The sequence below is a fragment of the Canis lupus genome, chromosome 5 (assembly GCF_011100685.1).
Source record: "Canis lupus familiaris isolate Mischka breed German Shepherd chromosome 5, alternate assembly UU_Cfam_GSD_1.0, whole genome shotgun sequence".
Lineage (NCBI taxonomy): Eukaryota > Metazoa > Chordata > Mammalia > Carnivora > Canidae > Canis > Canis lupus.
The window spans coordinates 82413868-82432688 of record NC_049226.1 but is presented as its reverse complement, the minus strand read 5'-3'; the positions used below and the strand labels follow the sequence as shown (position 1 = coordinate 82432688).

Sequence of the window (18821 nt, the reverse complement as noted above, 5' to 3'; positions counted from 1 at the left end):
TGGGAAGCAGCTTTTTTTTTTTTTTTTTTTTTTTTAATTTTTATTTATTTATGATAGTCACAGAGAGAGAGAGAGAGGCAGAGACACAGGCAGAGGGAGAAGCAGGCTCCATGCACCGGGAGCCCGATGTGGGATTCGATCCTGGGTCTCCAGGATCGCGCCCTGGGCCAAAGGCAGGCGCCAAACCGCTGCGCCACCCAGGGATCCCCGGAAGCAGCTTTTACTCAGTGTTGAGGCACCAGCATGTTGACTCCCAGATACACTTTGTCTTCTGTTTCATGTGTAAATTGTTCAATAAGTGAGATAAACAGGCTGCCCTTAGTGAGAAACCAGATCATGAGCATGACCTCCAAAGTCAGGTCACACTAATAAATCTGAAATGGCTTAGTACCGTTTCACTTATGTTGAATTTTTTTGCATAGAATTTGTCTAATTCCATACATATCCTCTTTTAGCATGTTCCTCTCTACTGTACTTTGCCTGTCAGGGTCCATCTCCTCTTTTAAGATCCAGATGTAGCATTTCCTCTCCTTCAAGCCCTCTTTTACCCACCTATGCCATCATTTGTGCCAAGGTGGTGGGAAGTATGTTAATCCCAGCTATAGCACTCAGTCACACTACCATAGACCCTTAAACAATGTGGGGTTAGGGGCGCCAATGCCCTCCACCCCCCACCCCAGCCTCTCCTGGGTATTACTTTTAACTCCCAAAAAATGTAACTAACAGCCTGCTGTTGACCAAAAGCCTCACTAATAACCTAAACAATTGATTAATACTTATTTTTTATGTTACATGTATTATATACTGTGTTCTTATAATCATGGGAACTTGGGATTACTATTTTTGCCAAGAGTGTATAGATAGTCTTCTAATGTGCTCCAGAAAATAAGTTAGGGTTTGTTTTTTTGTTTGTTTGTTTGTTTTTTAGCAATCACTTATCCCTTGTAAAGAACAGTATATTAAAAAGTTGTGGTAGTTTTATTTATAAAATAGACTACGAGAAATTATCCTTTTTTACTATCTCATTCTCAGTATCTATCTATCATTTTTAGTACATTTGTATTTTACAATAACTGATCTCCCCAGAGGACTAAACTCTGTATTGCTGAATGTAAAAGGTTATTTTGGTTGATTTCCTTTGGAAAATATCTGACATATTGGCTGTACAGCAGTATAATCTAGGTGATAAATTACTAAATTTTACTGTCTTCAAAATTAGAATAGTCAGTCTTTATTTAAATTTTTTTTTTTCGGGCAGCCCAGGTGGTTCAGTGGTTTAGCACTGCCTTCAGCCCAGGGCGTGATCCTGGAGACCCAGGATTGAGTCCCACGCCAGGCTCCCTGCATGGAATCTGCTTCTCCCTCTGCCTATGTGTGTGTGTGTGTGTGTGTGTCTCTCTCTCTCTCTCTCTCTGTTTCTCATGAATAAATAAAATCTTTAAAAAAAACTTTTTTTTCATCCAGAACATATTTATTGAGCACCTACAGTGCATGATTCAGGGCATTTTGTTTTATTTTTTTTTAAGTAAGCTCCACGTACAACATGGGGCTTGAACTTACGACCCCAAGATCAAGAGTCACATGCTCTACTGGCTGAGCTAGCTAGGTGCCTCTAGCCTTTATTTTTTTATTTTTTTTTTTTAATTTTTTTTTTTTTATTTATTTATGATAGTCACAGAGAGAGAGAGAGAGAGGCAGAGACACAGGCAGAGGGAGAAGCAGGCTCCATGCACCGGGAGCCTGACGTGGGACTCGATCCCGGGTCTCCAGGATCGCGCCCTGGGCCAAAGGCAGGCGCTAAACCACTGCGCCACCCAGGGATCCCTCTAGCCTTTATTTTTATTGGTAGGATTTTTAAGATCTAACCCATAATTGTATTGTTAGGACTTTTTATTTTTCTTTAAGAAATCACACAAGAAATGGCACAAACAGCAATAAAGGAAATCATACAGCTAAGCTACGATGAAGCATACAATATTTTGTTTTTCCATATTCCCTGCTCTTGTTATGGACAGGAACTATTTATATGTGTTTCACATGATAGTAATGTCGATATTGAGTGTCTGATATTGTCGACTGTTTCTGTAACAGTGTTTTGTATTTATTGCTGTAGAGGATACGGAATTAAAAGGCATAATAATTCCTCTCAACAAGCTAATAGACTATTTGAGGGAAAAACAAACTTAGAACAGTGTACTACAGTGAAAACCAGACAAACATAAAGTCAGTTTATACTTGAGAAGATGTGATTTAGGGGATCACTTGAGTTGGGAGGGGACAAAACAATAGGCACTTGTTTAGAAGATGCCTGTAAGGTGAGGTTAGGTGGGTGGAAAGGATGAGGACAAACTCTTCAGAGTTTTGAGAGTGCAGCTAAAGAATTTGGAGCTGATGGGTGCCTGGCTGGCTCAGTCAGTAGAACATGCAACTCTTTTTTTTTTTTTTTTTAATTTTATTTATTTATTCATGAGAGACACACACACAGAGAGAGGCAAAGACATGGGCAGACGGAGAAGCAGGCTCCATGCAGGGAGCCCAATGTGGGACTCGATCCTGGGACTCCAGGATCACGCCGTGAGTCAAAGGCAGAGACGCTCAACCGCTGAGCCACCCAGGTGTCCCGGAATATGCAACTCTTGATGTCAGTTTGAGCCTCACTCACATTGGGCATGAAAATTACTTTAGAAAAAAAAATAGAATTTGGAGTTGATTTGGTAAGCTTCAACCACCATGAGTTTTTGTATCTCATTTCAGAAGGAAAGTTTCATCAGGCATCAATACGCTGGACAGACTAGTAAAGAGAGACCAGCCTGGAATGCTGTTGTGTTCCTTTTTGGCTCTTCTTTTTCTCTTTCTTTCCTAGAATTGGTCGGTCACCAAGTTGTGTCCATTGGTTGCTGCCTTCATCCTGCAGAAATTGAGTAGTTTTTCAGAGAAGATTTTAGTGGGGAACATTTATGTAAGGTTTATGATTAGAATTCTAGGGCACCTGGGTGTCTCAATTAAGTGTCTGCCTTCAGCTTGGCTCATGGTCCCCAGGTCCTGGGATCAAGCCCCACATCAGGCTCCCTGCTTGACGGAGAGTGTGCCGCTCCCTCTCCCTCTCCTCCCTACTCATGCATGTGCGCGCGCACACACACACACACTCTCTCTCTCTCTCAAATAAATAAACTCTTTTAAAAACAAAGAAGAATTTAGGCAACTGAAAAGTTAAAAACTTGTTTGGCTAACATGTATTCATTACCCTCAGGGTGAAGGATCCAGAGGAGCACAGTATAATGATAGGAGCACAGTAGCTAGGCTGTGTGTGCGCATTGTTCTATTGAATCTTTATGATAGTTTATGAAGTGGATACCATTATTGTCCCTATTCTGTACAAAAGGATACTGAGAGGGGATCCCTGGGTGGCTCAGCGGTTTGACACCTGCCTTCGGCCCAGGGCGTGGTCCTGGAGCCCCGGATCGAGTCCCACATCGGGCTCCCTGTGTGGAGCCTGCTTCTCCCTCTGCCTGTGTCTCTCATGAATAAATAAATAAAATCTCAAAAAAAAAAAAAAAAAGGATACTGAGGCACAGAAGGGGGTAGCATATCTCATTCCATGTCACACTGCTAGTTAGGTAGAGGAACCAGAATTGGGATTCAGGTTTCTGGCTGGAGGGCCGAAGCTCTTGATGACTATTCCATTCTGCTTCTCTTGCCCCTCCCTTCCTTTTTTTTTTTAATATGGAATGAGCATTTTCCTCATATTACACATTATATTGATATGTGATTTTCAGTGTATAATATTTCACTTTGTGGGTGTATCATTTTCCAAGTTTTGACTATTCACCTATGGTTGTACTTCTTAAGTTGTTTAGAATTATTCACTTTGATTAATGATACCCTTGTAATCAGAGGCACCTGACTAGTTCAGATGAGCATGTAACTTTTCATCTCTTGGGGTCATGAGTTCAAGCCTCACGTTGGGTGTAGACATTACTTAAATAAATAAAATAATATCCTTATAATCTTGATGTTCATCTCTTGAGTATTTCTAGGCATAAAGTGAATTGGAGTTACTGGATTATAATTTGAATATTTTTAAAATTCTTGATTTATATTATCAGCTAACTTGCTGATTTCATGGCATCATGACCAATATGACGGATTATCCTTTAAAACAGCCATGGCAGGCATAGAGGTAACATGTTGTCATGATATTTTAATTTGCTTTATTTTTTGTTGTTTGATTTAGTGTTAAAGAGGTTCTTTTTTTCTTTTTAACTCATCTGCCATTTGTATTTCTTTGAGTCATTTGTTTGTGTCCTTTGCCCAGCTTTTTCTTTCGGTGTTCATCTTTTTTTTCCCCTTAAGATTTTATTAATTTATTTATGAGAGACAGAGAGAGGCAGAGACATAGGCAGAGGGAGAAGCAGGCTCCCTGTGGGGATCCTGATGTGAGACTCAGTTGAATCACAACTTAAGCCAAAGGCAGATGCTCAACCGCTGAGCCACCCAGGTGCCGAGATGTTCATCTTTTTCTTACAAATTTTACAGGCATATGATAAAGATGTTAATTCTTTGTCACATATGTTATATATAATACTTCTTTCTTGTTAACTGTTTTCTTTTTAATTTTGTTTGGTGCTTTTGTCATAAGAATTTTTTCTTAAGGGGGGTGGGAGTGAATGGGTGACGGGCACTGGGTGTTATTCTGTATGTTAGTAAATTGAACACCAATAAAAAAATAAATTAAAAAAAAATTTTTTTTCTTAAGGTCACAATTTCACTGATTCAAGTTTCTCCTATTATTTCTGTGTCTTAGCTCAAAAACTTCCTCATTCCTTTTTTTTTTTTTTTTTTTTAAATTTTTTATTTATTTATGATAGTCACACAGATTGAGAGAGAGAGAGAGGCAGAGACATAGGCAGAGGGAGAAGCAGGCTCCATGCACCGGGAGCCCGACGTGGGATTCGATCCCGGGTCTCCAGGATCGCGCCCTGGGCCAAAGGCAGGCGCCAAACCGCTGCGCCACCCAGGGATCCCCAAACTTCCTCATTCTGAGGCTATTCACTTTTTTTTTTTTTTTTCAATGTGGGGTTTTCTTTTTTTAATTGTTGCTGTGTTTTGTTTCTAATGTCTCCTTATCTTTTTCTTTTTTTAAAACATTTTATTTATATATTCATTAGAGACACAGAGGCAGAAACACAGGCAGAGGGAGAAGCAGGCTCCTTACAGGGAGCCTGATGCAGGAATTGATCCCAAACACTGGGTTCACACCCTGAGCCAAAGGCAGATGCTCAACTGCTGAGCCCCCAGGCATCCCCACATCTCCTTATCTCTTAGACAACAGAATGTATTCCAGTGGATTAAAAATATAATTCAAAAATATACATAATTCAGTATTTTCCAAATAGTTTAATAGCTTTTTGGCACCGTTTATGGAATAATCCTCTGCTCCCCACTAATTTTTTTTTCCCACTAATTTTTTAAATGACAAGCTTTTTATATTCTAGGGATTGTTTCTGAATTGTCTCTTCTGTTTAAATTTGCTGTGATAGTGACAATGTACACTATATTAATTACTGTGGCTTTATAATATATTAATATTTGGAAATAGAAAGTTGCCTTCAGTTTTTGGAAATTTCATTGCTATCATTATCTTGTTTGTTTTTCGGACATTTTAAAAATACTGTATGTAAAGGAGAAAGAATGAACAGCTTTATGATGTTTGGCCTTTTTGATCATGGATATAGATAGTGTCCCTGTTTAGTGAGGTCTTTTATGTTTCTTGGGAGAGTTTTATAACCTTCAAATATGTCTGCAAAATTTTAATTGTGGTTATTTTTATTTTGATACATTTCTTAATAATGGTAACTCCCTTCATTTCTGTATTTTTTGTATTTTCTATGTATTAAATATGTATGTATATACAGTTTTAAGTTGATAGCCCATCTTATTCCACAAAGAATTTGAGAAAATGCACAGAATATATAATTAAGAAATGAAAAAGTCGGGACGCCTGGGTGGCTCACTGGTTTGGTGCCTGCCTTCGGTTCAGGACGTGATCCTGGAGTCCTGGGATCGATCCCGCATCAGGCTCCCTGCATGGAGCCTGCTTCTCCCTCTGTCTATGTCTCTGCCTCTCTCTATTTCTCTGTGTCTCTCATGCATAAATAAATAAAATATTTTTTTAAAAAAATAAAGAAATGAAAAGGCTCCTGGGTGGTTTAGTTGGTGCTCAGTTGGTTCTTGATTTTGGCTCAGGGTCCTGAGATTGAGCCCTGCATCAGGCTCCATGCTGAGCCCTGCATCAGGCTCCATGCTGGGCAGGGATCCTGCTTGGGTCTCTATCTCCTCCTGCTCCCCCCCCCCAACAAAAAATAAGATATAAAATCAAAACCCTAGAAAATACAAATTAGAATAGAAAATTATATTACATAGTTTGGGAGGAAACAAATTGATCAAGGTATGGCCAACTAAAAAAAATGGTAACTCACGATCCTGTTACATGGGTCTCAACAATGAAAAAAAAAATGTCTTAGTTTGGAAGAAAAGCTTTTTCAAGCATGCAACTCAAAAATTTCTCCCACGTATCCTTTAGTGTAAGCCAAGGGCATAATGCCAAAACAAAACTTGGTGAAAGCAGTTCTGTAGGGGATAAGACCATGTGACCCAAATATACCCAGCTTTTTTTTTCTGATGGTCTGGCATAATTCTGGGATAAAGCCTAGAATAGAATGGTGAATTCCACACAGAGGTCAAGTCAAATCAGGACAGAAAAGTCTCCTTTGGATTTACCAGTTAAGGGCCATTGCTCACCTTAAGCAATTCAATAGAGAATTGGGGAACGGAAACCAGACTGGTGAACCAAGGCATGGAAGGAGAAATAAAGGAGTTGAGATAGCTAGTGTGAGGTTGACCATGAAGGGAATAAAGAAATGGTAGATGCTAAATTATTGAGTGGGTTAAAGGAAGATTTATGCAAAAGATTTGAGCAACATAGAGCTGGCAAAGAAGAGACTGAGGCAAGAGAGGGAGTGCCGATTTAGTAGGCTCCCAAGTATGCGGGCCAGGCTGGTGGCTAGGAACATGGCCAGGCAGCAGGGGCCCCTGTTAACAGGCTAGGCTTCTGCATCCTCCTACTCAGGCGTAGTCAGCAAGGGCTGATAAGTAAGTGCTCAAGTGCCAGTTTTCCTCTCTGCCGGCCCCATGTTTGCAGGTGCCAGGATCACTGTGCCAGTCTAAGGGAACCTTCTCTTGCTTATCCTAGAAGTTGATCAAATGATTTTTCAAAAAAATGTCCTTGGGGCATCTGGCTGGCCCAGTCAGTAAAGCATGCAAATCTTGATCTTGGGGTCATGAATTCAAGCCCCATATTGGGGGTAGAGTTTACTAAATAAATAAGTTAACACTAAAAATTACTTCTTAAAAAAAATATTTATTCATTTGACAGAGAGAACTAAGCAGGGGGAGTGGCAGGCAGAAGGAGAGGAAGAAGCAGGCTGCCCACAGAGCAGGGAGCCTGATGCAGGACTTAATCCCAGGATTGAGACGAAGGCAAACACTTAACCGATTGAGCCACCCAGGTGCCTGTGGGGTTTTTTTTTTGTTTGTTTGTTTTTGTTTCTAAGATTTTACTTATGAGAGCACAAGTTGGGGACGAGGGGTAGAGGGAGTAACAGAGGGACAAGGGAAAGAGAGAAGCAGGCTCCGCACAGAGCCGGAGCCCAACACAGGGCTTGATCCCAGGACCCCAAGATCATGACTTGAGTTAAAGGAAGACACCTAACCAATTGAGCTACCCAGGCACTGGGGAAAATTAGGAGCACCTGGGTGGCTCAGTCAGAAAATTAGGGGCACCTAGATGGCTTAGTAGGTTAAGTGTCTTCCTTCAGCTCAAGTCATGATCCTGGGGTCTTGGGATCAAGCCCTGAGTTAGGCTCCCTGCTCCGTGGGGAGCCTGCTTCTCCCTCTCCCTCTGCCAGTCCCCTTGCTTGTGCTTGCTCTCTCTCTTTGTTAAGTGAATGGATAAAATCTTAAATAAAATAAATTAATGAAAACAAATGTTTCTAAGCTTCACTTTGTCACCAGGATGACAGAGAATATAGAAAGGATCTGTTCTTCAGAGGACTACCTACTTTCTAGCTGCCTTCATTTGGTTTGTGGTGGATTAGAGACTACAGTTCAGTAGTTCCTTCTCCAGTGCCACTGAGTTGAAGGTGGTAGCCAAACGTCCACATGGGGAGATGCCTTGTAGGCAGTGAAACTAGGGAATTGCAGAAATGGATCTGAAAGATCTCTGGAGACAGCTGAATTTTAAAAAAGGCTAGCGGTTGGAGTGGCTACAGAGCAAGGAACAGGACCTTGATGTATTCAGAGGAGCAGGTGGAATAGCTCTCAGAGACGAAGGAAGAGACCTGGGAAAGACATAGCCAAGAGAGAAAAGAGGCTAGTGAAGAAGGAATACAAGTTTCATACCGTCAGCTGCCAGAGAAACTGAGATTGAGGGTGAGGAGAAGTTGGCTGCTATGGTTCTTGCTACATGGTGCTTGTGGACCAAGCAGAGGGACCACAGAAGGCTCAAGGAGGAGTGAAGTCCTTTTATTTTTTTATTTTTATTTTTTTTTTAATATTTCATTTATTTATTCATGAGAGGCAGAGAGAGAGAAAGAGGCAGAGACACAGGCAGAGGGAGAAGCAGGCTCCATGCAGGGAGCCCGACGTGGGACTCGACCCTGGGGCTCCAGGGTCACGCCCTGGGCAGAAGGCGGCGCTAAACCGCTGCGCCACCTGGGCTGCCCTGAAGTCCTTTTAATAACATTGGGTTCTGAAGATAGGAGAACAAGGCCATATACAAGTGTGTGCAAACTATATGTATGATGTCATCTCATCTCTATAAAAACACCCATACGGGAAAAAACAACTGAATAAATAGCAAAGGGCTAGGTGATTATCTCTAGGTATTGTGAATTTTTAAGGTTTTATTTTTTAAGTAATCTCTATACCCAACATGGGGCTTGAACCCACAACCCCAAGATCAAGAATCCCACACTCCACTGACTGAGCCAGCAGGTACCCCATGAATAACTTCAAAAAAAATCTTTAATGTGTTTCATTTTTCAGATTTCTCTAAATGAACTAATATACTTTGATAATCTAAAAAATATATATATGTTCTGAAAGTAAATGTAAGCCTTTTTTATTATCATTGGTCCACAGAAAGCTTTGAAAAGTCTAGAAAGCATGGATGACTGAAGCAAGGAGAGAGGTAGAGCATGAGAGGGGGGAACTCTTTTTTTTTTTTATTCAATTTAACATATAGTGTATTATTAGTTTCAGAGGTAATTTAGTGATTCATCTCTTGCTTATAACATGGAGTGCTCACTACATCAACTGCCTTCCTCAGTGCCTATCACCTGGTTACCCCAGTGCCCATCCTCCCATCCACCCCCCCTCCAGCAACCCTCAGTTTGTTTCCTAGAGTTGAGTCTCTGTGTGTGTTCTGTGTGTGTTGTGTGGCTAAGAGAAACTGAGTGGAAACAGTGGAGTCTGTAAAGGAAGAGAAGACATGGATCAGAAGTGCTAAAGGGATGTTATAGCTCGCAGAGCAGTACTTGGTGGGAAGAGAGACCTGGGCCGGCCAATTAGGTTAGTTACCAATTCAGGGGAGAGATTCCCTTCTCCTGTAGAATGTTAGGTAAAGGGATCCACTACTTGAGGTGATGCTTTGGGCTTTCTAAGCCCTGTGTGGGAGAGGCGTGCCTTGCTACTTTGTATCTGATTGTTCTCTGTCAAAACTGAAGCTACTGCTTTTGAGTTCCTGAGTAGAGGCTGATGTTCAGGAACCTTACATGTGTTTTTTTCACAGGGAGGGAATACTCTGTCGGCTCAGTTCCCTGGCAACACAATTGGTTTCTATTTGTACTCCTTGTACTTTTACTTTTTCTACCTGGATTTTAATTCCAGTGATTTCTTTTAGGTTAGACCTGGTTATTTATAAGCAAGTTATTTATATTTAAAAGTTTTTGAATTCAAGGCCAAGAGAAGATGGATTTTTCTGTGTTCTTCAAATTGTTGTATGCCTCACAACTCAGTTGAGCTCAGAGATTGTTTTTCCTCCGTCAGTTTTATAGTTGAGGATATCAAAATAGCAATTGTCTGGAATGGTCAGCATTAGCAATTTATGGCTTATAAGTTTTTTGTTCTTTGTGCTTTGGTATTTTTCCCAAGAATGTCACCAAGGTAGATGGGCTTTTTTCTCTGTTCCTTAACTGCAACATGTGGAATTACCCATCCTTGTTGGGGTACTAATTTTGGGACCTTCCCGAACTGAAAAAACTTTTTTTTTTTTTAATCTGTGAAGAGCAGTGGTATAAAGTAGTACCTCTCAAACTTTAGCATATAAAACCACTTGGAGATCTATTATTTTTTTTTAATGTTTTTAAGATTTTATTTATTTATTCATAAGAGACAGAGAGAGAGAGGCGGAGACACAGGCAGAGGGAGAAGCAGACTCCATGCAGGGAGCCCGATGTGGGACTCGATCCGGGGATCCGGGATCATGACCTGAGCCGAAGGCAGATGCTTAACCGCTGAGCCACCCAGGCGTCCCTGGAGATCTATTAAATTGCAGATTCTGATCCTGTGGATCAAGAGGAGAACCTGAAGGGGTGCCTGGCTGGCTTGCTTAGAAGAGTATGTAACTCTTGATCTCAGGGTTGTAAGTTCAAGCCCTATATTGGGTGTAGAGATTACTTAAATTAAAAAAAAAAAACTTTAAAAACCCCACAAATATAATTGTTTAAGAAACAAAGAGTAGAGCCTGAAATTCTATGCTTCTAACAAGTTCCAGGTTATGCCATTGCTGCTAGTCCTTAGACCATGCTTTGAGAAACAAAGATATAAAACAGTGCTGTCCAACAGGGTAGCCCCATGTGACTATTGAGAATTTACAGTGTGACTAGTTCACACCAGTTGAGTAGAGTTCTCAGAACCTACCTACTTTTACCTAGAACCATTGTAGCTGTTCTGTCCCTTAAGTTAGATAGTAACTCTTTAGGGATGCCTGGCTGGCTCAGTCAGAAGAGCATGGTGACCCTTGATCTCGGGGTTATGAGTTCAATCCCCACATTGGGTATAGAAATTACTTAAGTAAATAAGCTTTGGTTTATTAAAATAGACAGTAACTCCTTGAATGCAGAACCAGCTCTTTGTAGTCTTTGTACTACCTTGTGGGTGGTCCTGACTACCAGCATGGGTATAGTGTTAAGGTACCCAAATTGGAGAAATGTTTCTCTAATAGAAGTAACAAAAGCTTTGTGTAAGACTAGGGCAAGAATACAAAACACTTTAATTTTGAATTAACCTTGTATATACTTAAGTCAAATTTTTTTGTGAATTAGATGATTGTTCAGACCCATTTTACTGTTAGGTATCTGGGTACTTTGGTATTCACAAGGCTTAAGAGCTGGAAACTGAATTGGCTCATTTTTCTTTTCCTGTTTTTTAAAATATGTTCAATTAGTTGAGTACCTACCAACCTGAGTGTAGTGCTGAGGAACAAAAACAACTTGTTAGACATGGTCCCTGTCCTCAAGGAATTGGTGGTTTCACAGAGGAGAAATAAATGAATGTCAAGTTGATGGTATGACACAGGAGGTAGTGTTGTGTGGTAGTCACTCTCAGGACCATTGGAGTCTGGATCCAAGGTCTGATTCTGATTCCAAAAAAATAGAGTGAGGAAACACTATGATGGGGTATTTTTCTAAGGTAGAATTTAGTGAAAAATAGCCAGGCCCTCTGTCAGTGTTTTTATTAATAGTTACAGGAAATGTAAAGGATTTAAACTAATTTTGTTAACAGTTCTTTAATATCATCAAATATCCAGAGTTGAAAAAAAAATCCAGAGTTGAATCTAATTGTCTCATGTCCTATTTTTTTTTACATTGTTTGTTGGTTTGAATTAGGATCCAAAGAGATCCATATGTTGTGATTGATTGCTATATTTCTTTAAAGATTTTATTTGTTTAAGAGAGAGAACACGCGCACGTGTGTGTGTGTGTGTGTGTGTGTGTGTGTGTGTGAGAGAGAGAGAGAGAGAGAGAGAGCGAGCAGGGGGAGGGGCAGAGGGGGAAGAGAGCCTCAAGCAGACTCCCTGCTGAGCGCAGAGGTCTACAGGCCTGGCTTGATCACAGGACCCTGAGATCTTGACCTGAGCTAAAATCAAGAGCTGGAGGTTCAACTGAGACATACCTAGGTGCCCCATTATTGTATTTCTTATATCTCTTTTTATCAGGGTTTCTCAACCTCAGCATTATTGACATTTGGGGGCCAATAATTCTTTGTTGTGGAGGATTGAACCTATGCATATCAGAATATTTAGTAATATATTTGGCCTCTACCCACTAGAGATGCTAGTAGCATATCTACCCCAGTATTGACAACCAGAAATGTCACAGGCCTTGCCGAATGCCCCCAGAGGCAAAGTTACCCAGGTTGAGAACCACTGATATGTAAATTCTCCCTCTATCCTTCCCATTTTTTGCCTTGGTGATTTATTTGCAGAAGAAACTGGGTAGTTAGTCCTGCATAGTTTCCTTCAGTTGGGATTACGCTGATTTCATCCCTGTAGTGTAATTTAACATACTCTGTCACCAATTTCCTGTTAATTGGTGGTTGGAGCTAGAGACTTGATTAGTTTCAGATTTTTTGTTTTTTATAATAAGACTGCTTCATAGGGGGTAGTTTGTTCTTCCATCAGGAGGCACATAATATCTGTTGTGTCTTTTTGTAATTTAACAACCATTGATTTCCTAATTAATTTGTCAGGGATCGTTTTTGTTTTAAAATGTATTTATTTTCATTTAGACAAGCTTTATTTTAAATAACAATCTGTGGAATAAATGAATGAATAGATTAATAACAAGCTGTGTTCTCCCTTATAAAGGAAGGGGAAATGGAAGGTGAGGCGGTTGAAGCCATTGTGGAAGAGTCTGAAACTTTCATTAAAGGAAAGGAAAGAAAGACTTATCAGAGACGCCGGGAAGGGGGCCAGGAAGAGGATACTTGCCACCTACCCCAGAACCAGACTGATGGGGGTGAGGTGGTCCAGGATGTCAATAGCAGTGTACAGATGGTAATGATGGAACAACTGGATCCTACCCTTCTTCAGATGAAGACTGAAGTAATGGAGGGTACAGTCGCTCCAGAAGCAGAGGCTGCTGTGGACGATACCCAGATCATAACTTTGCAGGTTGTAAATATGGAAGAACAGCCTATAAACATAGGAGAGCTTCAGCTTGTCCAAGTACCTGTTCCTGTGACTGTACCTGTTGCTACCACTTCAGTTGAGGAACTTCAGGGGGCTTATGAGAATGAAGTATCTAAAGAGGGCCTTGCAGAAAGCGAACCCATGATATGTCACACCTTACCTTTGCCTGAAGGGTTTCAAGTGGTGAAAGTAGGTGCCAATGGAGAGGTGGAGACGCTAGAGCAAGGGGAACTTCCACCTCAAGAAGATCCTAGTTGGCAAAAAGACCCAGATTATCAGCCACCAGCCAAAAAAACAAAGAAAACCAAAAAGAGCAAACTGCGTTACACAGAGGAAGGCAAAGATGTGGATGTGTCTGTCTATGATTTTGAGGAAGAACAGCAGGAGGGCCTGCTGTCAGAGGTTAATGCAGAGAAAGTAGTTGGTAACATGAAGCCTCCAAAACCAACAAAAATTAAAAAGAAAGGTAAAATGAATTTATCCATTTTACTCTCATAAAATCATTTTGGGATAAAGCAAATAAATAACATAGGGTATATGCAAATTATTTTATAGTAAGTGTTTTTTGTTTTGTTTTTTTAAGATCATGAGCTGGGTACCAGTCGTTTTAACCAGTCTAAAAGAAGTTTTTCCACACTGAGTATTTTTTAAGTCCTGAAGACAAAAAAGTAAATCTTTTAGTGGCATTGAATAATAATGATTTAACATGACTTAGATTGAATATAGTTAAAAAGGCTAATGAAGTTTATTTGTAGAAATTTAACATTCGGGTTAAACTTGCAACAAGTAAGTGTTTTGTTTTGCATATAGGTGTAAAGAAGACATTCCAGTGTGAGCTTTGCAGTTATACATGTCCACGGCGTTCAAATTTGGATCGTCACATGAAAAGTCACACTGATGAGAGACCACACAAGTGCCATCTCTGTGGCAGGGCATTCAGAACAGTCACCCTCCTGAGGAATCACCTTAACACACACACAGGTGCTGGATATGAATGTTGGGGGCTATAACATGGTAAAGGTTAAAACTTCGGTTTTAAGTATTATCTAAGCTGGTTCCCGTGGGAAGTTAAAGAATGATTTTTGTTCTTTCTTCTGCTGTAATCCTGATTTATAATAAGCAGATGAATTTATAGGTAAATGTAAAGGAATTTTTGTGGAAAATAAGCAGACTGTTTAAGGATGGTGAGCCAGAAAAAGATTATCTATGGTAGCTAACCTGTCATGTTTCCTGAAGGACATCACCATTGTGTTGCTAAGGTTTTTTGGGGTTTTTTTTTTTTTTTTTCTAAGGTTTTTAACATCAGTGACAAAAAATGACCCCCCAAATTCCCAGGCACTGTAAGGATGAACATTAGAAATAGCATGCAGTTCTCCCTTTGTTAAAAACTATGATTTCTGGTTGTTTCACCTCAACTGAGGTAATTCATAATCTCAGAATGGACAGTTAAGGCATTATTCTAGCAATTCAGACACTCATTTGTGTTCCATACACACTTTAATATTTTGTATTAGTGTCATGCTGGCTGTGGTTAGGTCCCAGGAGTCACTAAAGTGGAGGTACTATGCACTGGAGTTCTCTTTAGGCTCCCTTCTGGTCTCTTTGCTCTTTTATATTGGCATTTGCCTGTGAGTGCTAATAGAAAGTTCTCTCCGGGGGATCCCTGGGTGGCACAGCGGTTTGGCGCCTGCCTTTGGCCCAGGGCGCGATCCTGGAGACCCGGGATCGAGTCCCACGTCGGGCTCCCGGTGCATGGAGCCTGCTTCTCCCTCTGCCTATGTCTCTGCCTCTCTCTCTCTCTATGTGACTATCATAAATAAATAAAATAAATTAAAAAAAAAAAAAAAAAGTTCTCTCGGGATCCCTGGGTGGCACAGTGATATGGCGCCTGCCTTTGGCCCAGGGCATGATCCTGGAGACCCGGAATCGAATCCCACATCGGGCTCCCGGTGCATGGAGCCTGCTTCTCCCTCTGCCTATGTCTCTGCCTCTCTCTCTGTGTGTGACTATCATTAAAAAAAAAAAAAAAAAAAAACCCTTTAGAGAGTTCTCTCACACAGTTCTTCATGATGAGTAGCTTTCCTGTATCCACATGTGCTGGTAGACTGCTGAGCATGATCGAGTTTGGCCTATAAGTGATATACTATGCATTAGTATATTCTTGGCTAATATGATCTGGTCACTTTTCATTATTTCCCTGCTTTCTACTCAGACACTTGATAATATATTTTATTCAGTAATTTGAAGACAGACACTGTGCAAGGGCATATGACTAGATAAAAACATTTGGACGCATAATAGGACTTCCTAAAATGGGAGTGCTTGATGTGGGCACTGTGTGTCATGGTCTAGTCCTCAACTTTGAAAATAAGAGTGTAATATGTCTGGTTGCCCAGAACTGATTCAGCAGGACTAATTCATACTAGTCAAACCCTCAAGGGTCAGATTCAATCAGAAAATCAGTTTATGGTGAGGACTGTACCTTTTTATTTTTCTGGATGCAGTTGTATTACACTGTAGGCAACACCCTTGCCTATATGAAGAAGATGTAGCAAGTGAAGGGTGACTTGGTAAGCATGGACCCTGAGCAGAGGGACATAAGCTCATGTGGTGCAACCCAATGAAAATCTCTATTGCACAACAGTGTGTGTTTCTTTCCTAATTGCCATGCTTATATGTCTACCAGTAGCAGGCCTCTTTCTGTCCCCTACATAGTACTAGGTAAACATTAGAAATTCTTGGTTTCCAGTTTAGTTTATCCTAACAGAAGTGGATCCTTGGTTTCCTTCTCATTAATTGTTTTACTTATCTGTCTGTGCTGCCAGACAATATTTTTCATAGACAAAAAACTCTTTCCTCCACTCCTGTATCCCCGGTGATACTAAAGAAGCAAACTGAGCAAATGAACTTACCTTGCAATTTCTTAATTACTGTCATACTTTAATCACACTTTGCTCTGAGGGTCTTCTCTATCTCAGAATCATTTCTGCAGATGGCTAGTCCCATTCATTACATTGTGACTGTTTCTAATTCCATTCACAGAGGTAGCCTGCCTTTGATTTTGGTGTTTGGGGCTACCTTGTTGTCACCCCTTACCCAAAGTGCACAATTATAGATGGTCCCTAGTTTTTGAGTAATAGGCTATGAAAACATCACTGTGCTCTGCTGTCAGCTTATCTCCTTATTGTCATTATTACCTGAGGACATTTTCAGTTGCTGTATTTAGAATATAAAGTGACTAGACGGGGTCCCTGGGTGGCGCAGCGGTTTAGCGCCTGCCTTTGGCCCAGGGCGCGATCCTGGAGACCCGGGATCGAATCGCACGTCGGGCTCCTGGTGCATGGAGCCTGCTTCTCCCTCTGCCTATGTCTCTGCCTCTCTCTCTCTCTGTGACTATCATAAATAAATAAAAATTAAAAATAATAAATAAATAAATAAATAAAGTGACTAGAGAGGATCCACTAATGTAATCAGTCAGTTATGTTGGGAGGCTACTATGTGAAGACATACTAAAAACAGTAAGATTTCTTCAGTAAAAGGAAAAAAAATTGTATATTATTAGCTTGTAAAAATGTTTTTTATTTTTAAAAAATATTTATTTATTCATGACAGACAGAGAGAGAGAGAGAGAGAGGCAGAGACACAGGCAGAGGGAGAAGCAGGCTCCCAATGTGGGACTCGATCCCAGAACTCCAGGATCATGCCCCCGGCTGAAGGCGGCGCCAAACGCTGGGCCATCAGGGCTGCCCTGTAAAAATGTTTATTTTATGATTTGACATTCAGATCACAGAATATTAGACATGGATGTTTGAAAGTGATCTGTTGGGGCTCCTGGGTGGCTTGGTTGGTTGAGCGTCTGCCTTCAGCTCAGGTCATGATCCTGGGGCTTGGAATAGAGCCCCTCATCAGGCTCCTTGCTCAGACAGGAGCCTGCTTCTCCCTTTCCCTCTGCTCCTCCCTCCCACTGCTTGTGCTCTCTCAAATAAGTAAATAAAATCTTAAAAAAAAAAAAAAGTGATCTGTTTAGGCACGCCTGGCTGACTGAACTGGGTAGAGCATGTGACTCTTGATCTTGGGGTTATGAGTTCAAGCCCCATGGTGGGTGTAAAGATTACTTTTCTTTACAAAGAAGTGATCTGTTGGGGCACCCGGTGGCTCAGTTATCTTTAAGTCATATAAAAGGCAGTACTACTTTGTAAAGCCTTTGATAAGTTTCTTAAAATTATCAAAATAAATTTATATAGAAAATAAGCTATTGTATTTGGTTTTGGGGGGTTTTCTGGTTTGAGTTTTCTTAAAAAATTGTCAGAATAAGGACAGCCCAATGACCCTATATGTACAGTCATAATTTTTTTTTTATTGGAGTTTGCCAACATATAGCATAACACCCATTGCTCATCCCACCAAGTGTCCCCCTCAGTGCTCATCACCCATGTACAGTCATAATATAGTAAGAGTTGATGTGCAAAAGAATCTTGGGTCAAATAACTATTAATTATGTGATTTGTACTTGACAAAACACTAAGGCTTAAGAGATGACTTTTTTTTTTTTAGATTTATTTATTTGAGAGAAAGCATGTATAGGTCGGTAGTGAGGGAGGGGCAGAGGGAGAACATCTCAAGCAGACTCCTCACTAAGCATGGAACCCAGTGCCAGGGGTCCATTTCACGACCGTGAGATCACGATTGGAGCTGAAATCCAGAGTCAGCCGTTCAGCCTTCTGAGCCACCCAGGTAGCCCAAGGTGTTCTATATTTTTTTATCAAGAGTTGAAACAGACTGGTGTTTCTCTTAACTTTGATACATAGTGATCAGAATTCATAAACTAGGGATAAAAAGGATTTTGTATTCTGGCTAGCACATGAAATCACAAGTATAGGTATTATGGTCCATGAGAGGGAAGTCTTTCACTATCACCACAAGGGTGTCTGGCCTTGATTATTGATTGATTATACAGTTTTTTGTTATTTATTTATTGATTCGTTCATTCATTCATGAGAGAGAGAGAGGCAGAGACACAGGCAGAGGGAGAAGCAGGTGCCATGCAGGGAGCCCAAAGTGGGACTTGATCCTGGGACTCCAGGATCACACGTGGGCCAAAGGCAGGCGCTAAACCACTAAGCCACTCAGGCGTCCCAGAAAGTGGGGGGATTTTGTATTCAAAAGCATACTCAGATGGGTAATTAAGAGAAATTAAATCTTTAACATGTGTTTTCAGTGTTCCAGGGTCAGTATTAGAAAGTTAGCCAGGCCCTGCTATAGCTTTTAGAGTTACTCTCAGGCTAGTGGTACAAGGTTGTTGAGATGACCAGGGTTCAATGTCATACTGCAGTTCTTGTCAAATGTTGAACTGTCATTAACTGTGCCCTTGATCTTGTTTTCTTGTTATAACACCTTTCTCTAGGTACTCGTCCTCACAAGTGCCCAGATTGTGACATGGCCTTTGTGACTAGTGGAGAATTGGTGCGGCATCGTCGTTATAAACACACCCATGAGAAGCCATTTAAGTGTTCCATGTGCGATTACGCCAGCGTAGAAGTGAGTGTTCGGCTCCTAGTTGGTCCCTTTC

At 40.8% G+C, this 18821-nt stretch overlaps 1 protein-coding gene across 6 annotated transcripts in view; it reads left to right on the top strand.

The window, feature by feature from the left end:
* The window catches only part of CTCF (CCCTC-binding factor), a 55320-nt gene that overhangs the window by 16660 nt on the left and 19839 nt on the right, over positions 1–18821 (top strand). For 4 of the 6 annotated variants that reach the window (XM_038538591.1, XM_038538593.1, XM_038538592.1 and 1 more), the window contains exons 4-7: positions 4107–4180; positions 12929–13718; positions 14063–14233; positions 18657–18790. In XM_038538591.1, coding sequence (XP_038394519.1) covers positions 4166–4180; positions 12929–13718; positions 14063–14233; positions 18657–18790 — 1110 coding nt within the window. In that variant the 5' untranslated portion in view covers positions 4107–4165. The remainder of the gene's footprint in view (positions 1–4106; positions 4181–12928; positions 13719–14062; positions 14234–18656; positions 18791–18821) is intronic. The other 2 variants (XM_038538596.1, XM_038538597.1) reach the window with 1 other exon arrangement.